The sequence below is a fragment of the Protopterus annectens genome, chromosome 1.part2, assembly GCF_019279795.1.
Source record: "Protopterus annectens isolate FY-2018-M chromosome 1.part2, PAN1.0, whole genome shotgun sequence".
Lineage (NCBI taxonomy): Eukaryota > Metazoa > Chordata > Ceratodontiformes > Protopteridae > Protopterus > Protopterus annectens.
This window is the reverse complement of record NC_056727.1, coordinates 830322337-830348452: the sequence shown is the minus strand read 5'-3', so window position 1 is coordinate 830348452 and position 26116 is coordinate 830322337. Positions and strand designations below refer to the sequence as shown.

The 26116-nt window shown below is 44.5% G+C and overlaps 1 protein-coding gene across 2 annotated transcripts in view; it reads right to left on the bottom strand.

Moving 5' to 3' along the window:
* The window catches only part of HEATR1 (HEAT repeat containing 1), a 1780420-nt gene that overhangs the window by 1399145 nt on the left and 355159 nt on the right, over positions 1 to 26116 (bottom strand). For both annotated transcript variants that reach the window (XM_044059100.1, XM_044059109.1), the window contains exons 11-13: positions 9387 to 9504; positions 8116 to 8223; positions 7923 to 8018 (exon numbers count right to left, since the gene is read on the bottom strand). In XM_044059100.1, the coding sequence (XP_043915035.1) occupies positions 7923 to 8018; positions 8116 to 8223; positions 9387 to 9504 (322 nt within the window). The remainder of the gene's footprint in view (positions 1 to 7922; positions 8019 to 8115; positions 8224 to 9386; positions 9505 to 26116) is intronic.

Here is a 26116-nt window from a genome sequence, read left to right as displayed (position 1 = left end):
GCCAGTGGGGGGGGGGGGGTCACCCAAGATGTAGAAAAGCCTCCAGGGACACTGATTCTTCAGGAGGAGGAGGAGTTTGGAATGACCAGCCACCTTGCTACTTAAGGATTTCTAGGATATCTCCAAAGGAGATGTAATCAGGTGGTGATCTGTGGGATCCTTCTCGCACATCAAAATCAGCGTCTTCCATGACAGACTCCATGGGGGAGTCTGTGTCTCTCCTCTTACATGTCATCTGAGGGACCTCCTCTGTGGGATGTTCAGGGGCAGTATCAGAAAAAAGGGAAAGTTCCTCTAGTGAAACTGTCTGGAGACTTACTGGAACCGACTGTCCCTGTGGAGTAGGTCTGATGGACTCAGAGCTTGCAGCCAATAAAGGAAAGGGGATAGGATCTGAAACATGACGCGACCATTCTGTACGGAGAAAGAAGGCCCTTTCTACCACCTTGAACACCAAGGAACCAGGGGAAACCTTTTCCTCCCTCCTCGGAGCCAAAGCTTCCAAAGGTAGATAGGTCAGGGCCACCTCTAAATCAGAGCCTTAAGGGAAGAATCGGATCCGAGCTGTCCAGGGCCAAAGCTCCAAGATGGAGGGACAGATCAGACAAAATCTGAGTCGAACCCAACCGCTCAGACCAGGCATCAACATCTCTGCTCCGAGACCTGATCTGATCCAGGACTCGATCTGATCCAAGGGTATCAGAGCAGAACCAGTCAGGAAAATCAATGTGGAGGAAGGACCCGTCCTCACAGCAGACACCAAACCACTTGGGGATCTAAGATCCTGGGACTCCAAAACTATGGGTTGGATCAGACAGGGAGCTTCAAAGACATACTCACAGATTCAGCAGGGGATGGAGCTGAGAACCCCCATCTGGATCTGAGCTTTGAGGAATTTACGCATCATCCTATTCACATCCGCCACAGACAGACCTCTGGAAGGCCTAGAGAATGCTGTGGAAGGGGGTCGAGAATGTTTCTACAGAGTTTGGAATAACTACATGGGAAGGGAAGGAGAAATAGGTTTAACTGCCTACTCCGGAGTACGGCTTCTGTGAGATGTACTGGCTGTTGAATACAAGCATTTAGGATCCGAAGAAGTAGAACACAAACGAGATATCACTGCAGGCACCAACCCTTTCAACTCCGAAGAGGCCCTTGGATCTGAGGGAAGGCCAAGAGATTTAGGATCAGAGAAGATCAAATTAAAGATTTTTCCTAACCTTTTCTATCTGCTCTGAGGAAGCCCTTGGGGACTTCAGAGAAGATCTTTTCCAGGAATCTGAAGAAACAGACTTTGGTGTTTTATTTATTTATTTTACATTTGTTAACCGGGAAAGTCCGGCTTGGTGTGAGCCCATTTTCAGCAGAGGCCCAGGGAGAAAAGCTCCAGAAATACAATTTACATAGGTATTAATATAAAAAGGATAAAACACTGACGTGAAAAGAGAAATACAAGTGTATAATTGGTATGTAGATAGAGCAATAACAATTATGATAATAAATAGTACAATGAGAAATAGACATCAAAATGTTGTTGATGGGAGACAAGAATTGTTTTCTATTTCACAGATGTTATTTAAAAGAAAAGATTAACTTTGTATAAATAGAGAAAGAGGAGGAAGGAGTTAGAGGAAGGGAATACATAAGAAATTAAAGTATAGATTCACAGGTTAGATAAGATGTACAAGGGGAGATTAGCCAGGGATGATACAGGAGCAGATCCATTTGCTATATAGATAGTCTTTTAGGCATTTCTTAAATTGAGTTGTGTCTGTGATGTTTAAAATCTGTTGGGGAATGTTGTTCCACATTTCTGAAATGCAGTGGGAACAGAGAGAGTCCCCAGCCTTGTTTTTGATTTTGGAGACTTGCAGGAGGGTTTTGTTAACAGAATGGAGTTGGTGAGTAGATGCATATGGTTGGAGAAGTTGTTGTAAGGCAGGGATTTTGTCTGGGTGGTATACTAAGTTGTGGGTAAAAATAAGTTGGGTATAGATCAGATGTTGGGGAAGTTCTAACCACTTTAATTGTTGTAAGGAGGAACAATGGTGCGGCCTGTGTTGGGAGTTGTTGGCAAATGTGGCTATTTTGTTATAGTAAGATTCAAGTTTTAGAGGGGGTTTGAGCCCCAGAAGTAGCAGGAATTAAGCCCTGGAGGATGAACTTATTTCACCTGTCAGCCAACGCTCTCGGATTAATAGGAGAGCATACTGTACAGGCTATGTTAAGATAGCCTGCTTCCAGACAATGCACTCACTTTTTGTGGGCATCTGAATTTGGGATCTTATGCCTCCAAGAAGTGCACTTTTTAAATCCTGTTAGTTCTCCCTTTCCTGTCATTGTTTCAGAGAAACCAAAAAAAATTTTTTTTTTTTAAAGGACAGTAATCAGGGGCGGTCGCAGTCATGCAGCAGTTAGCGTCGTCATCTCACAGCAAGAAGTTCTCCAGTTCGATTCTCTGCTTGGGGTGCCTTCTGTGCGGATTCTGCATGTCCTCTCTGCGGTCACGTGGATTTCCTCCCACATTCCAAAGATATGCAGTAGATGGACTGAACACACTAAATTGGCCATAGGTGCGAGTGTGTGTGTGAGTGGTTGATACAGATGAACTGCAGCAGCAGGGCTAGCCACCCAGTGGTGTAAACCTTGGCTCGAGATGATTGTCACTGCTGAAGTGACACCCCAAGCCAATGTGCAAAAACAGGAAAAAGGGGTCGAGGATGGATGGATAGTAATCGGGCAAGAAATTACCAGAAAAAGAAAATTAGAAACTGCCTGGAAAAAAAAGGGAAGGATGAAAATACCAACTATGGTATTTAAAGAAAATAACTTTAAAATCAGGTAAAAGAAGGTACAAACAATGGTATGAAGACTACTGAGTACTTAGTAGAAAGGAGGTTGACTAAAGGTCTAAGAATCAATAACACCAGCAATCACTAAGAGGGAGGATATAAGAATAAATTCCAAGGATTATAGAAGAAAATTAGAGAACTTTAGCAGTTAACAATAAGAAATAAATTTGCTTACAATGCTCAAGAGCGGAACCTATATCTAACCACAATGGAGGCAAATGAGATCTGGGGCAATGGGGGATGGAATACAGAATTATGGGTAGAGGGAGGAGCTCAACAGCTGGACCAGAAGTCTAGTGTATGCAATCAAGTCAGATCAGAGGGTCAGATCAGAGCCTATTAGTGAGGAAGAATGAAAAGGACAACATCAGATCCAGAATTATCTGAGGTACCACTGCATTTTCCTAATGTCAAGTCTGGCCAGGGAAAGCTTGAGTAACCTTAACTGCATGTACCTCATAGTCCTGAGAAATCTGTAACAGATGCAACAGTTTGAATGAATAAACTCAGGAATAACTACAGAAACAGCTGTACTCAGTCTGGAGGAAGAAAGGCTCGCCTAATAAATATCCTGGGATACAACTACACGAGAAGGGATAAAAGTAAATGTCTTAAGTGTATTTGAAAACACAGACTTAGAACATTCTGAACAGTTGCTAAAGCCTCTTGGCAGCTGGAAAATAGTCCATTAAGATAAGACTGTCATCCAACAAGAAAAGATGTGAATGCCTAGAAGTCAGCAATAAGCAATGACTGCAGCCAGACATTTCATGAATGTCCTTGGTGCAGAGAATTCCAAAGGGAAGATATAGAAATGGCAGGGTAAGCCAGACATGGCCAATATTAACAAATGTCTGAACTGTTCCCTACTGGGAAAGTGAGAACAGGCATCCTTTAACTCTAGCTCTTTCATGAAAGTTACATGAGAAAGTAGAGCTATCAGGGACTGAATGGAAAGGACAAGTACAGGCCTCCAGGCTACTTCCCATTTTGGTACCAAAAAAAAAAAACTAAAAGCCTTTGACAAAATGGCAGTAAGGCTTTGGTTCTTTCACTTCCTGTGCCAACATACAGTGCAGAATGGGAGGAAAGAGAAAGACTTGATTCAATGGGCAAGAAGGAATCTCCTGGATAGGTGGGAGAACTTCCCAATGCCAAGTATACTTCATCTGGATTACAATTAAAAACATATGTCTGTAACAATCTGGTTCCATGAGGAAGAAACCACAGAGAGATAAAGAAGCTGCCATGGTGGGAGGGGGAACAGCCTAAACAGGCAAATAGTTAAGCTGACTTAAGACGGCAGGACCCTCCTCATATTTTGAGGTTTTGTCTATTCTTTGCTGTTAAATTTGCTGATTGAAAAGGTGGTGCTGAGGAGGAAGAAAAAATTCTAATTGCTCTGAAAAAAGGGTAAAAAATCTGAGTAACTCCTTGGATCAGCTTTCCCCTTTCATTGCTCATCACCTCAGCTGAAATCAGTCTTAACATTTTCAGGACGGTTTGGAAAATGAAACCGACCTTTTCTTAATACTAAACTCAGAAGCAGCACATTCTGAAGAAGAAACAGCGGTATAAAGAGTACACTTTTAAATACGTTTAGTAACCTGAGAAGCAGATTGTTAGAGAGGCATTGATTTTTTTTTTTTTTTTTTTTTACCTCAGAAGAAGAAAGGTTGATCATTATTTAGAGAGCATGCAGAAGTGAAAGGATAGTAAAAAGGCACAAATAGCATAGGAAAAACTGGATGCATTAATGCATGACCACATCAACCACGTCTTTGGGCAGAAAAAAAACTTGAGTGTCAGGCTGGAGAGAAAAAAATGGGAACACCAGGTACCTCAAAGAAAATCTTACAGGTTGTCTGTAACTACAACTTGTCAGTTATTCCTGTAGAAAAAATACTGTAGTAATAGCACTTGCATGCGGAGAAGAAAGTGACAGAATGAACATTCAAGACAAAGAAAAAAGGAAATACCACAAAGTGGTTGATGGTAAGCTTTATGTGATACTTGGGTTACACAGCTAGTTCACTTTGGGCCTTTCATTGATAGTTGACAAACAGCACAGATCATCGTTTTCTGTTCTCTTTTTCAGAGGGTGACCAAATTAACTGAGAGTTGTCAAGCAGACCGACTAGGTACCTTCCTAGTTCCATAAAGGAAACACTGAATGTGTGATAAGAAACCTTGGGACCCACGTGGACAGTAGTCTCTCCTTTGATAGTCACATCGCCACAGTAGTCAAAAGTCGTTCTCTGTGGCACACCTCATCATAAAAGGGTTCTCATCCAGGAAAAAAAAAAAGAGGTTATTGTTCCCCTCTACTCGACACACATTAGACCCACTATAGAGTACAAAGCCCCTTTTGGAATGTACCTCACAAGACATCTGCAGCAGTTGGAAAGGCCACAGAAGCACCTGACAAAGAGGATTATTGGCCTCAAACAAATGCCCTATGCGACCGCCTCAAAAAACTCCAGCTTTACTCCGTAGCATATCGCCTATTCCGAGGTGATCTCTGCCTAACATATAAAGCTATGTCAATCCCAGAGCTGTTGGACATGCTACACCTAAAGAAATCCCAATCACACCGAGCTACACACACTAGGGACCTAAACCTTGTCACCACAATAAACAGGACATGCTGGAGGGATAGATTCCTGTCCCAGAGACTTCCCATACTCTGGAACAAGCTACCCATCTATGTCAAGCAAAGTTCTTCATTAGCACTCTTCAAGAAAAATCTTGATGAGTGGATGGGAAATAGGAAATACACCCCGGGGATCACTTCTGTGTCTCTGCCAGGGAACCTTGTTGGCTAGGCTTACGTAGGCCCTTGGGCCAATAGCCTAGTACCTTCCTATGAACCTATGAGAAAGAACACAAGGACATTCTCACTCGTTTCCTACCAAATGTGCAAATGCATTACATTACTTTCTCTCAATCTCCCTTTCTTAAGTGGATAATGACAGCAATTTATCTGCCCCACTGTAGGAAACTACGTGGAACTGAAACCCTTAGAGGAAGACTTTTTTTTTTCTTTTCTAAAGGTTAAGCCACCCCCTTCTTTCTGAGTAGGGATGGAAGCTCAGAATAATAAAAAAAAAAAAATTCACTCTGCAAGGGTTAAATGTAACGTAAAATGTAGCTGTAGCATGAGGTGAGGTTGTCAGAAATTAAGAGGAGGTGCCAAGCAAGGGGGAAGTGAGAATAGACAGAAAACACAAGGAATGACCTACACAGATAAGCAAGTTGAACAATACTGTCGTATGAATATGACTGCCTAACATACCTCAAAACCTCAGAGTAAAAAATCTAATATTGGTCTTACAAACTTAGAAAGCTGATAGATTAACAGGTTTTACATTGGCATGAATTTTCTGAAGGGTATGAAATCTGAAACTTAACTCAAATGTCTATTAATTTCTGACTTTAATCTTTAATAATTTGCCAGTGATTTGCCAGAAAACCACAATTTTATTAAAGATGGACCAAAAATATGAGGCAAAAATCTGTACAGTTGAGAGGTATGTTGCCTAACACAGGCTTCAGAACAGCGATAAGATGCACTTGGTGGAAAACAAAAAATAAACAAGCAACAGTCACTGCTACATCCATCTCTGAACAGCAGACAAGTCATTCAGAATCAGCTCTGGAAAATGGTTCTTTACTAGTCATTACAAATAACTTTAACCTAGTTAGAAAAGCTAATTTGAGGATGGAATGAATAGTGAAAGTTGATGGTGAAAACATTTTTTTAAAAAGCATGAAAAAAGACAGCGGAAAAATGAAAATTTGGCTGTTGAGGTTTGTGTGCCTTCTTTACTGAAACATTTGACAGTCAATCATTGTTATCTTTCTACAGGGGATCCTTAACAAGAGCTTCCTTGCCCATAATACTCAAGATTAAATGTCACAGGACCATAGGAAGTTACTAGGCTATTGGCCACTGAGGCCATTAAAAGCCTAGCCAAGAATTCAGCCCATGTTCTGAGTCAGCACCCGATGTCTCTGTCCAGCAAGGACACAGGTGGAATCCCAAGGGTGTAATTTTCTGTTCCCCATCCAGTTATCCTGGTTGTGCTTAAAAAGGGTTAATGAGTTACTCTGCTTGACATGGAGTGGGAGTCTATTCCACAGAAGGGGGAGTCTCTGGGACACAAATCTGTCCACCAACAAGTCCTATTAATGTTAAAAACCAGGATGAGGTCATGGGTGCGGGTTACTCGAGTGGAGCTTGACTTGCAGATATGTAGCAGTCCCATCAAGGTGGGGTCTGAGACTGCTTTGTATGCCAGACAGAGGAGCCTGAGTAGAGGGACAGGGCCTTTAGCCTATCTGTGTAGGGTAAATGTTTGAGGCCCTGGACTCTCCTGGTGAGGAATCTTTGTGGTCTCTCCAGCTGCTGTATGTGCTTTATGAGGTACATGCCGAAAGGGGCACTGTACTGAATAATGTGTCTTATAAGAGAAAAATACAGGGATGTTATGACCACTGTCCCTGGATGAGATACACTTACTAATGAGGTGGGCCATAACCACTGCAGTTTGTTAGCCAATGAGGGTTTCTCAGTTGTTTGGCAGGGGGACACACACACAGACAACAAGTGGCCTGCAATGAGATTAGAACCACTACCTATTTAGTCTTACACGTACTGCGGTGGTGGTGCTGCAGTAGAGTTGTCGCCACACAGTAAGATGTTGTCCTGTTCGATTCTCAGCTAGAGCGTCTTCTGTGTGGAGACATGCGTGAATGGGCGTACCTTCGTTGAAGGTTGTGCGTCAGGGCCAGCAAGTCGGCACGTAAAAATCTACCGCCAATCATTAGCGGACCGGAGTTCGACTGTGGCGACCCCTAACCAGGAAAAGCCGAAAGACACACACACCTATCTAGTCTTACACACTATAGATCACAGTAATTAATGCACGTGCCACGGCTTAAGTTGTCCACATTTAATTTTCACAAACTACTTTTCATATCTTGATTTTAATTCCATCCAAAAACAAGTTAAAACAAGCAAGCAAAAAAGCAACACTGTGCATACTATACATTTTAACAACTTACTTCCAAAGCTTTCAGTGCAGACATTACAACTTCATGACTCTCATCTTTCAGTCGTTCCAAAACAGCCTCTTTTAGAAATTCACTGTCAAAGCCTTCCTAATTGGATAAAATGCACATCTGTTATAACCCAATGCCAAATCAGACCACTATGCCTACAGCAATTCATGGAAGATTAATTATAACCTGACAATACCTGTGAGGCATCGATGATTTCATTAAGATGTTGGACAGCCAACAATCGGACAGCAGGCTGCGGGTGGTTCAAGCTGAGAAATAGGGATGTGTCAGAGTCCTCTAAGAACTAGTAAAAAAAAAAGTACAGAATTTATTGCTTCATAATAACTTAAATGGTAAAAACAATTACACAGAGAAAGAATATTCACAAGATGCACAGACGACGAGCAATCTGACCAGAACACTGGCATATACAAGTGGAGTGCATTTGAATATCATAGCTGTAAAACTGCAGTTACAGTGAAAGCATGCTGCACATACTATTATTACAGCTACTCAATCTAAGAAATGCTTCTTCAAACATGTTACATAAAAAATGTTCAGGCAAGGCAAACAGATGAGGAGAATTAAACCAGCCACAGAAAGTTTACAAACTAGGTGAAGCAGGTCTAGGAGAAAATGATAATTTCAATTAACTGCTTTGTTTTAAAATTCCCTCTATGTCAGTACTGAAGACACAGTTGCCTAGGGCACAACAACAATTGTTAGCCTACCACACAATACTAAAACAAATGAAACTAACAGAAGAGCCAATTTAGACTAATAGACTTCCGCGGTGGTGCAGCGGTAGCATTGTTGCCTCACAGCAAGAGGTTCTCCTGTTTGATTCTTGGTTGGAGTGCGGGGAGTGCCTTCTGTGTGGAGTCTGCATGTCCTCCCCGTGGTTGGGTGGGCGGTCGAAACACATGCGTAAATGGGCGTGCCTTCGTTGAAGGTTGAACGTCGAGCTGGCACCTCGGCGTTCGTGAAAATCTACTGCCAATCATTAGCGGACCGGAGTTCCGCTATGGCAAACCCTAACCGGGAAAAGCCGAAAGACAACAACACTGCAAACAAGTTGCAACATGAGCTGTATATGTCTGACAACCTACAATTGCACAGTGTACAGTTACTTGTATCTAACATGTCTACACTAGTTGCAAAAAAATCCTATAACCTTACTAAGGAAAAATAAATGAAATAAATGAAAATCTGAAACTTACTGTGCTAACCACAGACTACATGAAAGTGCTCAGTTTGCATGCAAGGAGAGTTACCTGCTTACCTCCCCCCAACCACACACACATACACGGTGAAAACTTTAGAATCTCCAAACTAACACAAGTGCATAAAATTCAAGCAAAAGCTGAAATTGGCATAAAAGTGAGCCAGTAAATGAATTACTAGTTGCTCACGTTGCTTGTACATACAAATGTTCTTAATTTCATTTGGGTTACGCTCCTTCCTTACCTGGTATTTGCCACTGCTGAGAGATAAAGAGATAAACTGATGAAAAAGAGCCTGCTCCCTGTGATCTGTTACATCCTTCACATGACCTGCTAAAGCTGCATCCAAGGCCCTAGGATACCTGTAAAACACAGCAGTGAGAGGCATTAGCCTGTGTGACAGGTTAGAAGCACACAAGTTCTTTTATCTCTGGGCCTCAACATTTCCAGCCTTCATGTTGGTCATTCTGCCTAATGCATGATGTCTCACATGTGATGTGTTCACTGACCATGAAGAGGGCCAAAGCCGATGACTAAATGACTATATCAATAATATGACAAATTTAAGCACACAAGTTCACATACAGTACAGCCTCATAATTAAGGTTCATGGAGTGGACTACCTTGTGACAATTAATGGACGGGGGTGTCTAAAAGGGCAGAATGACCACTGAATACTTATTAAAACATGTCCTTAAGAAGCATGAATGTCTCAGAATTTCAGAAGAATTTGCTTTATGATGACGCACAGTTCACATAGCTGTCCAATCATTTCTTTCACAGACAGTATGCAAAGCATATTTCAGCTACAAAAAACACTATGTATGTTGCTGTACCCTTGCTCCCATGTACTTACCAAATTAAAAAGATGGAGTGCCAAGAAAAAGCTACTCTTCTTCTGTAAAACATTACTAAAAATAAAACCTCACAGCGCTTCTGATTTTAGTAACAAAAAAAAAAAAAAAAAAGAACTACTTCACACTTAGAACTTGCTGTTCTAGTAAATGTCATTCATCACAGACGGCAAGAAATTCCAGATAAAGATGTATCCTGAAAGTACCCATCCTGCCAATGCCCAATAAATAGAAGTTATTTACTCACCATAACATTCCATCTGAGCAGTTGTACTTCATTTGTCTTCAACCTGTGGGTATTTGGATCTGGATTGGATCCAAGACGGCTGCATCACCAGCAGCTGATCTGAGCTCCAAGCTCCTCCCCCTACCCATAATACAGCTCCATCTCCTTCCTTCCCTCAGACTGAGTTTGTTGAATCAGAAACATAAGCCCAAAGAAACCTTACCACTAAAGGTTCAGACAATCTAGACCAAGCATAAGAAGGAGAGCCACAAGTGTGCACCTCTCCCAAATAACAAAACAGGACAATTGTGGCAAGGTCAGGGGGAAGGAGGGAGGGATGGTTGAAGATTGAATGAAGTACAGCTACTCAGATGGAACATTATGGTGAGTACATAAAGTACAGTTGTGTTCGAGTGCATTCACTGTTGCAGTCATCACATTTTGGTTATCCCTGCCAGGGTAGCCCTCGGCTGGCCTGAATATCAGAGGCTTAGTATTTCTGCGTCGGTTGCTGTCATTTCAAGATTGACATCAGGTCGCCAGTAGTATAAAGTAAGACAGCCAATGCCATTACATCAGTTTTTCTTGCCCTAACCTGTCAGGAGTTCCCAAGTAGGAGCCAGGTTCTGGTGGGAGAACCCCACCAGTAGAAAGTAAATACCAATAAGTCCCTTGTAAGGAAAGAGAAGATGATAAAACAAACAAACAAACAAAAAAAGGGGGGATGGAGGGAGGGAAACCAGGACTGCAACAGTGAATACACTCAAACATCTACATTTATGTAAGAGTACACAACTGTACTATGTTCTTCGTGTTTCACTGTTGCAGTCATCACATTTGGGTTGATTCTCAAAGCTGAGGAAATGGGTGGAGGCAGTCAAGGAAACTAGGGGCTGGCTAGGATGCCTTGCAAGACTACAGAGGCAAACCCTGCCCTGGATTTGGAGAAAAGAGGCAGGTGGTAATGTTTTGTAAAGGTGTGAACAGATGTCTAGGTGGCAGCCTCTAGGATGTCCCTGGCGGGGACTCCTCTGAGGAAAGCTGCAGAGGTGGAGGCTGCTCTGGTGGAGTGAGTCCTGACCCCCTTGAGGGGAGGCTTTCTGTGTTGTTTGTAGCAGAAATGGATGCAGTGTGCTATCCATTTGGAAATGGTTTGTTGGGAGATGGCTTTGCCCATTGCCCCTGTAGCAAAGCTAACCAGCAATTGATCAGACTTTCTGAAGGACTTAGTCCTGTCTAGACAGAAACTGAGCTGTCTGTGCACATCTAGAGAGTGCAGGATCCTTTCCCCCTTGTTCTGGGGATTAGGGAAAAAAGGTGGGCAAATGAATGGATTGGTTGAGAGCCACACTTAACACCACCATGGGGATAAAGGATGGGTTAGCCCTGAGGGATACCCCGTCAGCATGGAAGATGGTGAAGGGTTCCACAGCCATGAGTGCTTGTAGCTCGGAGACCCTTCTGGCTGAAGTGATGGCCAGAAGGAAAGCGGTCTTCCAGGAGAGAAATTTTAGCTCTGTCGAAGAAGCTGGTTTGAGGGGGGGGGGGGCAAGGTAAGCTTTTCCAACACAAAGTTAAGGTCCCAGGCTGGTGCTGGTGCTCTTCTGGGTGGCCTCAAGTTTGTATCCCCTCTTAGGAACTGTTTGATCAAAGGGTGTGAGAAAAAGGGGCTGCTCAGTGGGAAAATGAGCAGAGATAGCAGAGGCATGCATTTTAATACAAGAAAAAGAGAGGCCACTGTGCAGTAGGTCAGCTAAGTAATCCAGGATGAGAGGGAGGGAGGGCTGTGCCGTATTGGCTCCATTAGCCTGAATCCAGGTGCAGAACCTTTTCTGTTTGTCACCATAAGACTTTCTAGTGCTGGGACATCTGGCCTCACTTATGACATCTAGAAATTGTTTACTGAGGTTGGCAGATTGATTGGGGGTTAGGGAATAAGCCAAGCTGCCAAACTGAGTTTCTGCAATTGGGGATGCATGAATTCCCCTTCCCTCTGGGTCAGGAGGTTTGGAATCTGAGGAATATGCCATGGTGGCAGTGGGGACAGGCTGTGCAGCAAGGGGTACCAGTGCTGGCAAGGCCAGTCTGGAGCTATTAAGAATTGTCCTTGGTTTTTCCTCCTTGATTTTGAGCAGTACCCTGGGTATGAGGGGTAGTGGAGGAAAAGCATAGACCGATAGATTGACCCAGGGGAAGGACAGGACATCCACTTTCCAAGCCATGCAGTGATGTTCCCTGGTGCAGAATTTGGTGTGGGAGGCAAAGAGGTCGACCCTCGGGGTGCCCCATTTCTGAGTTATTAGGGTGAAGGTTCTTCTGTTGAGCTGCCACTCGTGTGGTTCCAGAAGATTTCTGCTTAAGTGGTCTGCCAGAGAGTTGAGAGAACCTGGCAGGAATTGTGCTAACAGATGGAGTTGCATGGCAGAGGCTGTGTGCCAAAGGGTCATGGCCAGCCTGCATAGAGGGTAGGAATGAGTCCCTCTCTGCTTGTTGATATACCACATCACAGTGGTGTTGTCTGTTTTGATCAGTAGAGCCCCTGGGGAGAGAAAGGGCTTGAAAACTATCCAGGCGTGCTGGACAGCCATCATCTCTTTTTGGTTGATGTGCAGATGGATTTGCTGTGGGCTCCATTGGCCCTGTATGCACCTGCCGTCCAAGTGTGCACCCCAGGCATAGTCTGATGTGTCTGTGGTGAGGGTCTTGGTGGCAGGGGGTGGTGTGAAAGGTAGTCCCTTGTTGTGGAAGCATGCTGTTGCCCACCAAAGAAAATCTTTTCTGAGGCAAGGTACTATAGGTAAAAGAGTCTCCAGGTCTTGAGAGTGTTGACACCAAAGGCTTTTTAGGTACCACTGAAGTTTGCTCATATGCAGTCTGGCATATGGAATGAGTAGTATGCAAAATGCCATGAACCCCAGAGCTTTCAGGATTTTCCTTGCAGATAACTGGGATTTGGTGGCTAGTTGGGAGAAGTAGGCTGTTAGGAAAGTTTGCTTTTCTGGTGTAAGGAATGCTATCTGGGACGCTGTGTCCAGGCTTGCTCCCAGGAGTATAACCCTTTGGGTGGGCACTTGTTTGGATTTATTTTCACTGATTGTATACCCTACGGAGGTTAGTAGGGACTTTACAAAGGCCAGGTGCTTGAACAGCTTTTCCTGGCTGTCTGCCTGAATTAGGCAGTCGTCTAGGTATGGGTAAATCTGGATATTCCTTTGTCTGCAAAAGGCAATGGCTGGAGCCAGCCATTTTATGAAAACTCTGGCAGCAGGAGATGAGCCAAAGGGAAGCGCAGAGAACTGAAAGTGTTGAGATCCTGCCCTGAAACAGAGATATTTCCTGCATGATTCCCTGATAGGAAAGTGGAGGTAGGTCTCTTATGTCTAGGGTGGCTAGCCAAACATCCTTGGAGAGCATGGGTAGCAGCTGCTGGAGGGTGAGCATTTTGAATTTTGGGACATGTTTAGAATGGATAGATCGAGGATGGGGCGCCAGGTGCCCTCTTTTCTGGGTACCAGAAAAAGTCTGGAGTAGAAACCTTGGCCTTTGTGTTCTGCAGGAATGTGCTCTACTGCCCTCAGAGAGAGCAGGGAAAGGACTTGCTTTTGCACCTCTGCCCACTGGTTTGAAGGTAGATCTGGGAAACCTTTTGGAGTCAGAAGGGTGTGAAAGGAAAATTTGTATCCCTGGGACACTATGTTGAGAACCCAGTGGTCACTGGTAATGGTGGCCCAGGTGCTTGCATGAAAGGAGAGTTTTCCTCCTAGGGGAAAGTGAAGGTGGGCAGAGGGAGGGGGATGGGGGAGGTGAGTCTTTGTGAGTTCTTACCATAGATGGGTGGCTTAGAACTCCCTGGTTTTGAAGTGGAAGTAGTCCACTGCTTAGATCTCTGCATTCACTTGTGGCTCCTGTCTGGGAGGTCTGGTTGCCCGGGGTCTGGGCTGAACTGGCCTAATGAGAGCAGGAAAGGACCAGTGCTTGGTGGGACAATGCCTGCTGAACCCGGATGGCTGGACCTGTAAGAAATCATTAATTGTCTCTATAGATTTTGCTTTTTCTTCCATCTTTAACACCTCTTTTGCCTTAGTGCCAAATAAGTTGTCTTTGTGCAAGGGGGCATCCAACAATTTAGATTTGACCTGGTCTGGCAAGGGCTGTTCCTTAAACCATGCATGTCTCCTAAGGACAGATCCAGTGACTGCTGCCCTGCAAGAAGCTTCTAGGGCGTCAAAACCACAGTGTAAGGTGCGTTTAGTTACTTGACTTGCAGAATGCATTAACTCTTTAGATTCTGCACGAGTAGGAAAGAAAGACATTTTTTATTTGAGGAGTTCCAAGGTATGTTGCTGAAATTTTAGCATGTGGAACTGACAATTTAGTGGCCTGACAGCAAGAGTAGCTGAGGTGTATACTTTTTGTTTTACCCCATCTGTCCAGTGCTCTTGAATCCCTATCTGAGGGGGTGGGATTCTTAGCAGAGATTGCTTTAATCCCTTTAGGCCCTTGAGAAATTACCTCAGGGCCAGCAGTAGGATTTTTAAAAAGGAATTTGTGCGAGTCAGGAACTCTGTAGTACCCGTCTGGTTTTCCTAGGTGCAGAAGGGAGGATGTCAAGAATCAAGCTGGATTCCAGGAAAACATTCTCCACAACATGCAGGACTGGGGGGGGGGGGGCAAGGGTCTGTGCTGTGGAAGATCTAAGAATTCCCGGAGTCTCTTTTTAGACTGAGGGTAGTCCTGACTCTCCCATTGGAAAAGCTCCCTGAAGATATGAAGGGTTTCCCCAAAGGAAAAATCCTCTGGAGGAGAGGCTGAAGGGATGGAATCCTCTGCATCAGAATCCTCATAAGTAGAGAGGGGTTGCATGTCTTCATATTCAGACACATCAGAGTCATCTGACTCTTGTTCAGACAAAACTACAGGGGACAGATCTCTTTTCCTTTTGGAGGAGGGTAGCTTGGCTTCCCCTGATCAGCTTGATAAGGTCTTCCATCATTTTAAGCATTTGAGACCGAGGCAAGGAAGCAGGTGCCTGAGATTGGGTCGTCTGTTTCTTGGGTGTGATTCATACCCTGGGCCTAAGAAATTCAGTCATTTTCGAAAGAACAGTAATCATGAAAGAAGACGTCGGTTTGAGTCAAGAATCGGTAGTGCGAAGGACTTCCTCGGACGCCGGTGCCTGCTCAGCGGCTCCGGACCCATCCAAGGTAGAGACAACCGCAGGATCCTTAGTCAAAGAAGAGTTTTGCAGCATACCGGACTCCAAAAGGGTCTCAGTAGCGGCCTGCGAATCCAGAGAAGTGAGCATCAGAGACTGCGAAAACTCCTCACAGAGGACCGGAGAACTGACTAATAGCTTAACAGGAGCGCCGTCGGTAGGTTTGGACCTGTGCGGTCTGTCTATGTCTTTATCTTTATGTTTTTTTCGGAAGATCTGCTGTCGGATGGCTGACCGAAGCCATATCAGAGTTTGATGACCATAAGCGAAAATATCTAGCTACAATAAGGGCCAGACAATGGATAGTTCTGGCGTTGAACAAAGCACAGAAGCAACAGCAGGGGGATGTCTTGGTCAGGGCCTAAGGAAGTGATGCAGTAAGAATGTAAGTCTCGATGTGGTATTTGCTTTCCACATGCGAGACAATTAACTTTTTCTGACATCGGTTAGTGCAAGAAAAAAGGATCCCCAACAGGATACTTAAGCTTTATAAGACTAAAGCTTCAATTCGATACATGAAACTCAGGCAGCGGCCGACCGGCACGTGTGAGAAATGCTTCTGCTTTGGTGTCCACGGCAAGAAAGACTGATGTAATGGCATTGGCTGCCTTACTTTATACTACTGACGACCTGACATCAGTCCTGAAGCGACAGCAACCGACACAGAAATACTAAGCCTATGGTACTCAGGCTACCCTGGCAGGGATAAACCCAAATGTGATGACTGCAACAGTGAAACACGAAAATCATCATCTTTATCTGAAGTAGTTTACTTCATTTGATCTTCAAATTGTGGGACAGAGTCCCTAACTACCTTTATCTGGGTGGCCCCCATGAAAGGATATTACAGATCACCGTGGAGCCAAAGGATGCTCTACCCCTGGATACCATGTCCAAATTGTAATGTGAAATAAAGGTATGAGGTGAGGACCAAGTAGCTACAAAACAAATGTCAACCAGCAACACTCTAGACCAGGAAGCCGCTGAAGTTGCCATGGATCTAGTGGAATGGGCTTTAAATCAGGCCCAGCGGAGAGATGCCTTTGTCAGAATATGCCCGGATAATACACTGGGAAATCCATCTAGCAATGGTAACTTTGGAAACCAGTTTGCCTAAAAAGGGTCTAGAATAGGATACAAATCAGTTGGTCTGACTTGTGGAAGGGTTTCGTTCTAAGTAAAACCTCAACTGCCTATGTACATCCAACAAATGTAACTTGTATTCACCTCTGTTTTGGAAATTTGGAAAGAAAATTGGAAGATTGATGGTTTGATTAATGTTGTTCTCAGAAGCTACTTTAGGAAGGAAGGATTTGTGTGCAGGGAAACCCTGTCCTTATGAAGAAACCATACAGGGAACTTTAATGGATAAGGCTTGGAGTTCCAATACCCTCCTGGCTGAAGTAATGACCACCAAAAAGCCAGTTTTCGAAGAAAGGAATTGCAAGTCTACTGACACAGCTGGCTCAAAGGGAGGGGAAACTAGGGCTTGTAGGGCAAAGGTGAGGTCCCAAGGTGGCATTGGATCTTTAACTGGCAGTTGTAACATAAAAGTTCCTTTAAGAAAGTCCTTACAGAGCCTAGACAAAGCTAAGGAAGCCATGTTTTCACCCACATGGAAGTTAGAAATGGCAGGCAGTTGAACACTAACAGTAGAAGAACTTGCACCCTGCTGAAAAATACCAAATAAAAATTCCAGAATGGCTGGAATTGGAGCTGAAAAAGGGTCTAGATTCCACTGAGAGCCCCAAATAGAGAAACATTTCCATTTACTATGGTATATCTTTCTGGTAGAAGATTTATGGGCCACCACCAGAATGGCTTTAACCGGAGAGGATAAACCGGGAGCCCTAATCATTACTGGAACTGGAGCAGCCACGCTGTGAGTTTAAGACTGTTCAGGTCTGGAGGAGGAACCTCTGAGGGGTGAGAAATAAGAACCAGAACAGGATCCAAGATCCATGGAGGAACTACTAGATGAGATCACAGAGAGGGGAACCAGACTTGACAAGGCCAGAATGGGGTGACGAGGATTATTGTGCTCCCCAGCCTGCAAGCTTTCTGAAGAAACTTCGGAATGAGAGGTAATGGAGGGTAAGCATAAAGGAGACCGACAGGCCAAGCATGAACCAGTGCACCTCTGGGGGCTTTCCCGTGAAGGGGGTTCAGAGCGAAGAACTTGCTGCACTTCGCGTTGGAAGGAGATGCGAAGAGATCGCAGCAAGGCCAGCCCCACTTGAGAAAGATCTGTTCCGCTACTGAAGGATTCGGAGAACACTCGTAAGGCATCAGAATAGTCCTGCTGAGCCTGTCCGCTAGGATGTTGGACCATCCCGGAATGTGCATTTCCTCCAGAAAGCGACCAGTGGAAACCGCCCATTCCCACACTCTCATAGCATCTCGACAAAGGGGTAAGATCTGGTTCCTCCCTGCTTGTTGATATACCAGACCACTGACATGTTGTCCAACTGGATGGCAAAAGTCCCTAGAAAAAGATGGGCATGAAGGGCTTGCAACGCTAAAAGAATCACCTTCATCTCCAGGACATCGATATGCAAGTTGATTTCGGAAGGGGACCACGTGCCTTGGACTGTCCTTCCCGAGCAATGCCCCACCGCTGGGAGGAATCTGTGGTCACTGTGGTTGTGGGGAAGGAAGGAAGAAAGGGGTGTCCCTGGACTAGTTCCGGGGAGGACATCCACCAGAGAAGCGACTTCCTGCAAGACCGGGATATGTGTACAGGATGGGACGACGGTAGTACTAAGAGACCACTGAACAGCTAGTGTCCGCTGGAGAACTCTCATGTCACACGCCAAGGGTAAGAGGTTAATGGTGGCTGCCATGGAACCAACAGCCCTTAGAACTGTGGCCGCAGAGGGATTGTGAGATTGAAGAATACAAGAGATGTGAAGTCTCAGGATGTTTACCCTCTCTGGGGTGAGATAGACTTTCGTTTGTATAGTGTCTAGGTGGGCTCCGATAAAGTCTAATCTTTGGACTGGAGCTAGAGTAGATTTGCTGAGGTTGATTGTGATGCCCAGCTTGTTCGTCAGAAGAATGAAATAGTCCCTGGACTGACAAAGTAGATGCTTGGAGGGGGCAGTAAGGAGCCAATCTTCCAGGTATGGTTAGACCTGGATTCCCTAGAGCCTCAGGTGAGCTGCTACCACCACCATGACCTTGGTGAACACCCTGGGGGCTGAGGTGAGACCAAAAGGTAAGGCCTTGAACTGATAATGATTGGCCCCCATCCGGAAGCGAAGGAACCTGCGGGAGCTTCTGTCCTTTTTGATGTGATAGTATGCATCCTGAAGGTCTAGCGAGCAAATCCAATCGTCTGCCTGCAGATAGGACAGAATTGACTGAAGTGTGACCATCCGGAACTTCTCCTTTGCTACTGCCAGGTTCAAACTGGACAGATTCAGAATGGGGGTCCCCCATTATCTTTGGCACTAAAAAGAACCTGGATCCGGACTGATCTAGGGAGATGTATTGGATGACTCGCTTTATTATCAGATTTTTTTTTTATTTCCGGTGCTGCTTCCTCCCTTTGTGCAGGTGGAAAATCCTGGAGGAGTTTTGGTTGATGAGATGGAGCTACAAAAAGGATGGAATAGCCACTGGATATGATTTTTAGTATCCAACATTCTGTAGTTAACGGACTCCCAACTCCACTGGGAGTAAAGAGAAATGGCCCCTGACTTCCTCCAAAGGTGAGCAGTTGGGCAACCCCCTCAGGGTTGTTGTGCAGGTCTATCCGAGAAGGGTTCTCGTGACCTGAAATTCCTTGGCCCCCTCTGCCTCTGGGGGAAGAAGAGTCCTGAGTGTCCCTGGAGAACTGAGATTTTCAGAACCAAATCTTCTTCGACCCTCCCTGATTCCTTGAGAAGGATCTTTGAGGGGCGGAGAAGCAGATCCCGATGGCAGACAGTGTCTTCCCATCCTTCTCACTCTGGACTAGAGTCTCACACACGGACTTCCCAAACAGGAAAGAGCCATTGTAGGGAGCATTCGCAAAGGACGCCTTAAAGGGTTCTGAGAATTGACATAGCCGAAGCCAGGCGTGGCACCTCATGGCAATGCTAGACCCGGCCACCATAGCGGCCCCTTCCGTGGTATGGGAAAGGAGACGCATCTTTGAGAGCAGCCATGCACGCAGAGAACATTTTCATGCTCTCTGCTGCCGTGGGCTCTGGGGGCGACTCAGCAACCTCCTTGACAAAGTCTCGCTGAAGTCGAATAACATTCGCCATATAGTTCAACTGAAAGGTAACTGAAGCATAAACTTGTTTCCCCAGACGATCCATCAACCGCAGCTCTCAGTCAGGAGGATGGACTGTAAAGCTCTCCTGAGCGACCTCTTTCTTGGTGGCAGCTGGCACCACTATAGCGTCTACTGAGGATCCCTTACTCCAGCTGACTCTGTCCTGTGGGGGGGGGGCTAAGGAATTTATCTGGTCTTTTCGGAATTGGCTCCACGGTGTCCAGTTCCTTCCATGCCCTAGATGTAATAAAGGTCCTCCAGTGTATCAGGGGGACACACACCCAGAGGTAGATGGGCCCATGCTGAATGTCTCCAGGACCACAGACTCGTCCAGGGTCGGTTTTTGGGTGGACCACTCCCCTTTTTGGTGCAGTATTTCCATGATGTCTCCAAAGGAGACATCCTCGGGGGGGTGACCTGGGGAAACCTTCCCCTTCTTCCAAGTTTGTGTCATCTGTGAAGGACTCTGGGGAGGAATCCAAGTGCCTCCTTATACATGTGTGTTTGCGAGGGACCTCCTCAGTGCAACTCTCTGTGAGGGACTCGCAAACTGGGGGTTGCTCCCTAATGGGTGCAACCTGGGGCACATCAAGCACGAGCTGTCCCTGAGATGACAGGATGGTCGGAGCCATACCTAGAAACGAGGAAGTCAGGGCGAATTCTGAAGAGGAGATGGTCAGAGGCCTCAAACCACTCGAGAGGACCCTCTCCACCATGTCGAAGGTCAAGGGACAGCAGACATCCTGGGAAACAAACAATGGAGCCGCTCTCCTCGGATCCAATGGGGGGAGTCAGAGGTGAGCCCACAGATGCAGAGATGCAGAGGGGAAGGCTGCATTCTGACAAACATGGAGCAAACAGCATCCCCTCAAATCCAAAGCCAACGCTACGGCTCAGAGAGCTCAGATCCAACCCGCTCAAGGCCATGGCCAGAGTCAGGGTACTAGGTACCATCGGCACCAGCCCTCCAACCCAGAGAGCTCTCTGATTCAAGGACTCCAAAACCAAGGGCCAGATTGGAGAAAGAGCAATGGGGGCGAAGAAGGGCCGAGAACTCCACGCTCCAGAGGGAGAGGGGGCTGGTAAGATCCCCATCTGGATATGGGTGTGGATAAACTTCAGCATCATCCTCTCCATCTCTGATTCACTTAGACTGTGGGTGGAATGGGACAATGAAGCCACCGACACTAGCCAGGAGTGCCGGTGAGGGGAGCCTCTTGAAGGAGGCCGAGACACTGTCAGCTCCGGTGAAAACCTCTGAGAACAGAGCAGAGGGGTGCTGGGCCTGGGAGGAGTTTTAGACTTAGATGGAAGCCCCGACTGTGCCGAGCAGTCAGAGGACTGCTTCCTGGGCCTATATTTGTGCCTCCTGTCTGAATTCAAAGACCTACACATGGGGGTTTGAGCCCCAGAGGCCTGGGAGGGAGAAGACAAGGTAGCGGCCGCTACCGTGGAAGACGAAGCGGGGACAGCAGTTCCCGCTGCTGATAAGGGGCCTTTCATTAACTTAGCCCTCCGGTCTTTGAGGGCTCTGGGATTAAATCCTGCACAAATCGCGCAGGCCATGTCTAGATAGGCCACACCTAAACAAACAATGCACAGAGTGTGTCCATCAACCGGGGAAAGCTGGTGGCCACACTCTGTGCATTTCCTAAAGACAGGCTTTGGTACATCTGCCATGTCTAAGGAGGGCCACACACACAAACACACACACACACACACACACACACACACACACACACACACACACACACACACACACACACACACACACACACACACACACACACACACACACAAGCGCTAACTGGGTGGAGAGGAAAGGGGAACACAAACACTAACCTTTTTTTAACAGACAGTCGACATGGGTGTAGGGGAGGTAAAGGTAAAAATTTTAGGGGAAACTAGCTATCCAAAAAGCCAAACACTTACCAAAAAAAACACTATACTCCTGGAGCTCGTGACCACACTGCTGGGCTGGAAAGCGGCAAACATGATTTGAGAGAAGGAAAGAGATGGAGGGCATTATGGGTAACGGGAGGAGCTTGGAGCTCAGATCAGATGCTGGTGATGCGGCTATCTCGGATCCGATCCAGATCTGAATACCCACAGGTTGAAGATCAAATGAAGTAAAGTACTTCTGATCACCAAGTTAATATCTAACGCCAAGATTAGACGACCTCTCTCAAAAAAAATCTGGATTCTTTTCTGACCAAGATCAGTTTTTTTCATGCAAATTTACTGCTCCAGGATTACACAGATTTTAAATACCAGATCCAGGAAACAACATTGCAACAGTTTAACTGGAAAGGATCCTCTGAATTAACAAACTTTTGAGAACTCAACGTTCAGGATCCTTTTCCATGGCACAGTTATTTCACTGTTCATTTCCTGTGCTCTAAGACGCACATGCCTCCATGGCACAGTTATTTCACTTTTCATATCCTATGCTCTAAGACACACATGCCTCCTGCAGCCACACAGTCCAATTCTAGAAGAGCACATGCCTCTCTACATTCTCCAGTTATGCCCCCAAGGAGCTTTAGCATATGTTAGTGCCATACATCAACAATAAACAAGCATATCAAATTAAAAACATGCCAATCTTGCAGGGTATCTAAATGCAAAAAACATCAAATGAATGTGCAAGTCTAAAGGGACAGTAAGAGACATTAAGTAGCTGGTACAAAGGGCCCTTGTAAAAAATTAACCAATATGGCAAATGTGTCCACAGCTGCCTTTTTTTAACCTCTCTTACCCCAAGACCCAATCTCTATCCTTTGTCTATGTCTCCATACAACCTGTACTTTCCACCCCAGGTACCTCAATAGACCATTTGTCTTACAATCCTAGATGTGTCCCTTCTATAGGTCACCCACTTCCCCAACTTCATAGAGAGTTGGCATTATGGCAAACTAACTAACAGGGAGCAAGGACCAAGTGGAGAACTGCAGACCAGCACATCAGATATCCGGCAGGAACCTGGTCACGATCCCTGCATTGGAAAAGCAACGTGCAATGACACCAGCATATCTGTTACTCCCTCCCTTTAAACTGCTGGGGCTGCAAGGCCTTTGATCTCCACCACAGGTCACACAGGTAATGCTTTTTGAAAGCCTAAAGTGCCTCCAAGACAAACTAGAAGGCACAAAGGGATCAGTGAAGTTAAAAGTTCATTCAGATCCAGGTGTGTGTTCAGCTAGCACTTCAGTCCAGGACGATTCTATTTGTTTATTTTTTTAACCGCATAAGTAGGCTGGGCCAAGGGCTCTTTTAGCTATAACCCAAGCCACAGGCAACAATAATTTATTACAGTTTGATGTTACATAACCTTCTGTGTTAAATTTCAGAAAAATCAAGCTATCCCTACAACAGCACATTAATCAAAGCATATGTGTATACCAGATTTTGTCTCCCCATATCATTCTTTTCTCTGTAGGGTAGGGAGGGTGTTTAAGGGCAGCCTAGGGTCTGGCCAAATACTTCTATATGGATATTTATTTTCCCCAATATGGCCTACCCTTTCCTCATCCCCTTCCATGCATTCACCATCCATGTCCATGGGTTACTTCCCTCAATGGACCACATTTCCCCTCAGGAAGCATCATCAGCGAATGCCCTGCCTCACAGGATAGGCCTAAACATCTCTCCCTGCAAGCACCTCAGATGCCTGAGACGCTAATCAAACCCAGGTCGCTGGGCAGTAGTTAGGGGTTTCTCTCTCTGTCTACACCACAGCAATGGTCTATACTCAAGCATGCTAAGAATGTGTAGATAAATATATATTAATCTGAACCGCATGCAAGTTTACTGTACTTAAACAATTGCAGTAAAACTGAAAATAAACGAAGAGGCACCAAAGGTCCGAGGTGATAAAACGCACAAGAAAATTCATGATGAATGAAGTTACTTGAACCACCAGGCTAAAAAACTCACTTTTAATAAAACAACAAATGCAATGAACACAATAAGGTAAGCGCTTTTGGGAGAAATCCCGTTATCAGACAAACTGAATAAATAACACATGGAATATAAATCACATAGAACCAATCAGAATTAAGTAAAAGGCCGCTGCCTCAATAGGTTTAAGCAGCACAACCCCATTTAAACCTGGGCTTTTACCTGCCCATAACTCAACGATCCAATGGACTTCAAAAGATTCTATGCGATTAACTAAATCACCCCCTCGCAAATTCTCCCTAACCACTTGTAAGACCATAAACTTGAATGTCCAGCATTGTCCCCTAATGTGTTGGTATAAAGCATTATTTTCTGTACATAAGTGTACGGCTGATAAATGTTGTAAGATCCATTGTTTTAACTTACAATTGGTTTTACCCACATAAATGAGGTACATACACAGCAGCTAGCTAGAATACGACATTCCTAGGATGACAATCAGCATGTAGTTTTGGGGAATACCTTTTACAAGTAACTGGATGCTTTACAGCGTCTGCATGGAAAAAGTTCCAGTTCTCTTAAGGGAAATAGTTTTAACAATATTCAAATTCCTATTTGGACAAAGAATTTGCTTTAAATTCTTATTATGTTTAAAAGTAATGCTGGGATCATTCCCAACAATATTACTGATGGCTTCATCTGTCAATAAAATTTTCCAGTTCCCCCATATAATGTCACATATCACCTTAATGTCACTACTATATTTCAAATGTAACCTCAATTTATCACTTTATTACTCACTGAAGTAAACCTATTCTGAAAACTCTTTTGAGAAAACCAAGGAGCTGCCCTAGTATGACTAAAGGTCTTACTAGTACTAAAAAACACAGCAAACCTCTTCAGCTCGATAACCCCTAGCAACTAAGTGGGACATTAAACGTTCGGTCTCTAACTCAAAAGTATCGTCCCTTGTACATATCCTGGACATTCTAAAAGTTTGGCCCCTAACAATATTATTAAAAGTATATAAAGAGGATGCGTACTATTCTGCAGTAACAAATTATTCCTCCAACAAGGTTTCCTGTAAACAGACATATTTATAATGTAAGAAGAATCAAACATAAGCCTAACGTCTAAAAAATCAATTTCAATATTAGAATAACTCAAAGTAAAATGTAAAAAATGAGTAGCAGAGTCTAAGATACAAAAACCTTTCTGTGCAGACGCTGTAAAGCTTGTTCCTTTATTTCTAACAATGTTTTTGTACATCCGATTACTTGTAAAAGGTATTTCCCAAAACTGTATGCCGATTGTCTACTAGGAATGTCATACATCTAGCTAGCTGCTGTGTATGTACCTCATTTTATATGGGTAAAACCAATTGTAAGTTAAAACAAAGGATCTTACAACATTTGTCAGCCATACACATGTACAGAAAGTAATGCTTTATACCAACACATTAGGGACAATGCTGGACATTCTTTCAAGTTTATGGTCTTACAGGTAGTTTGGGAGAATTTGCAAGGGGGTGATTTAGTCAATTGCACGGAATCTTTTGAAGTCTGTTGGATCATTGAGTTATGGGCAGACAGAAGCCCAGGTTTAAATGGGGTTATACTGCTTAAACCTATTTTAAAGGGGCTGTGGCCTTTTACTTAAATTCTGACTGGTTCTATGTGATTTATATTCCACGTATATTTATTCAGTCTGTCTGATGAAGGGATTTCTCCCGAAAGCACTAACCTTATTGTGTTCATTGCATTTGTTGTTTTACTAAAAGTGATTTTTTTAGCCTGGTGGTTCGAGTGACTTTATTCATTATAAATGCACTTACACAACTGACATTACCTAGCTTACAGTGATAACGGCTGTGGATGCAGGAGTTGAGAACAAGGAAACATTATCCATTTTCTAGAGTATCAATATATTTATATACTTCTAAGAGTTTCTCAAGCATTGAGATCTTTTTACCCTAAAGGATGGATACTCTTTAATGGATCTTGTGTCGTGTGAAAGGCTATGCTGTTTGTATTAGAACAAAATGCATCACCACCAAAGACTAACAACCTGAAACCACATTATTCTAGGCAAACAGACAGACAGCAAGAACAATCTTTTTTCCCCGTATGTAAATCAGGTTAACAGATATAGAACCAGACAAAAAAGTGGAAAGACATACAGGAATCTTCCCTGCCAGTGAAGAGAAAAGCATCCATAGCAAAATCACTATTACCCTGATGAACCAAGGAGAACTGCATCCTCCTTTATGGCAAACAAGTCGCTCTTCAGCATTCCCATTCTTTGCAGAGTTCTTCTCGACATGCCTCCTTACATCCTCAGTTCTTGGAAAGGAATGTAACAGGATCAGAATGAGTTGATCACATTCCCTCTACATGATGTGAAGGGTTGAGGATAATTCCTTAGTCAATGGCAGACTGCCAGCTCTGAATCAGCTCTCTGACAAGAACATACAACAGCATGTACTCAGCTCCACTTGTTTATGTATAACAACAGC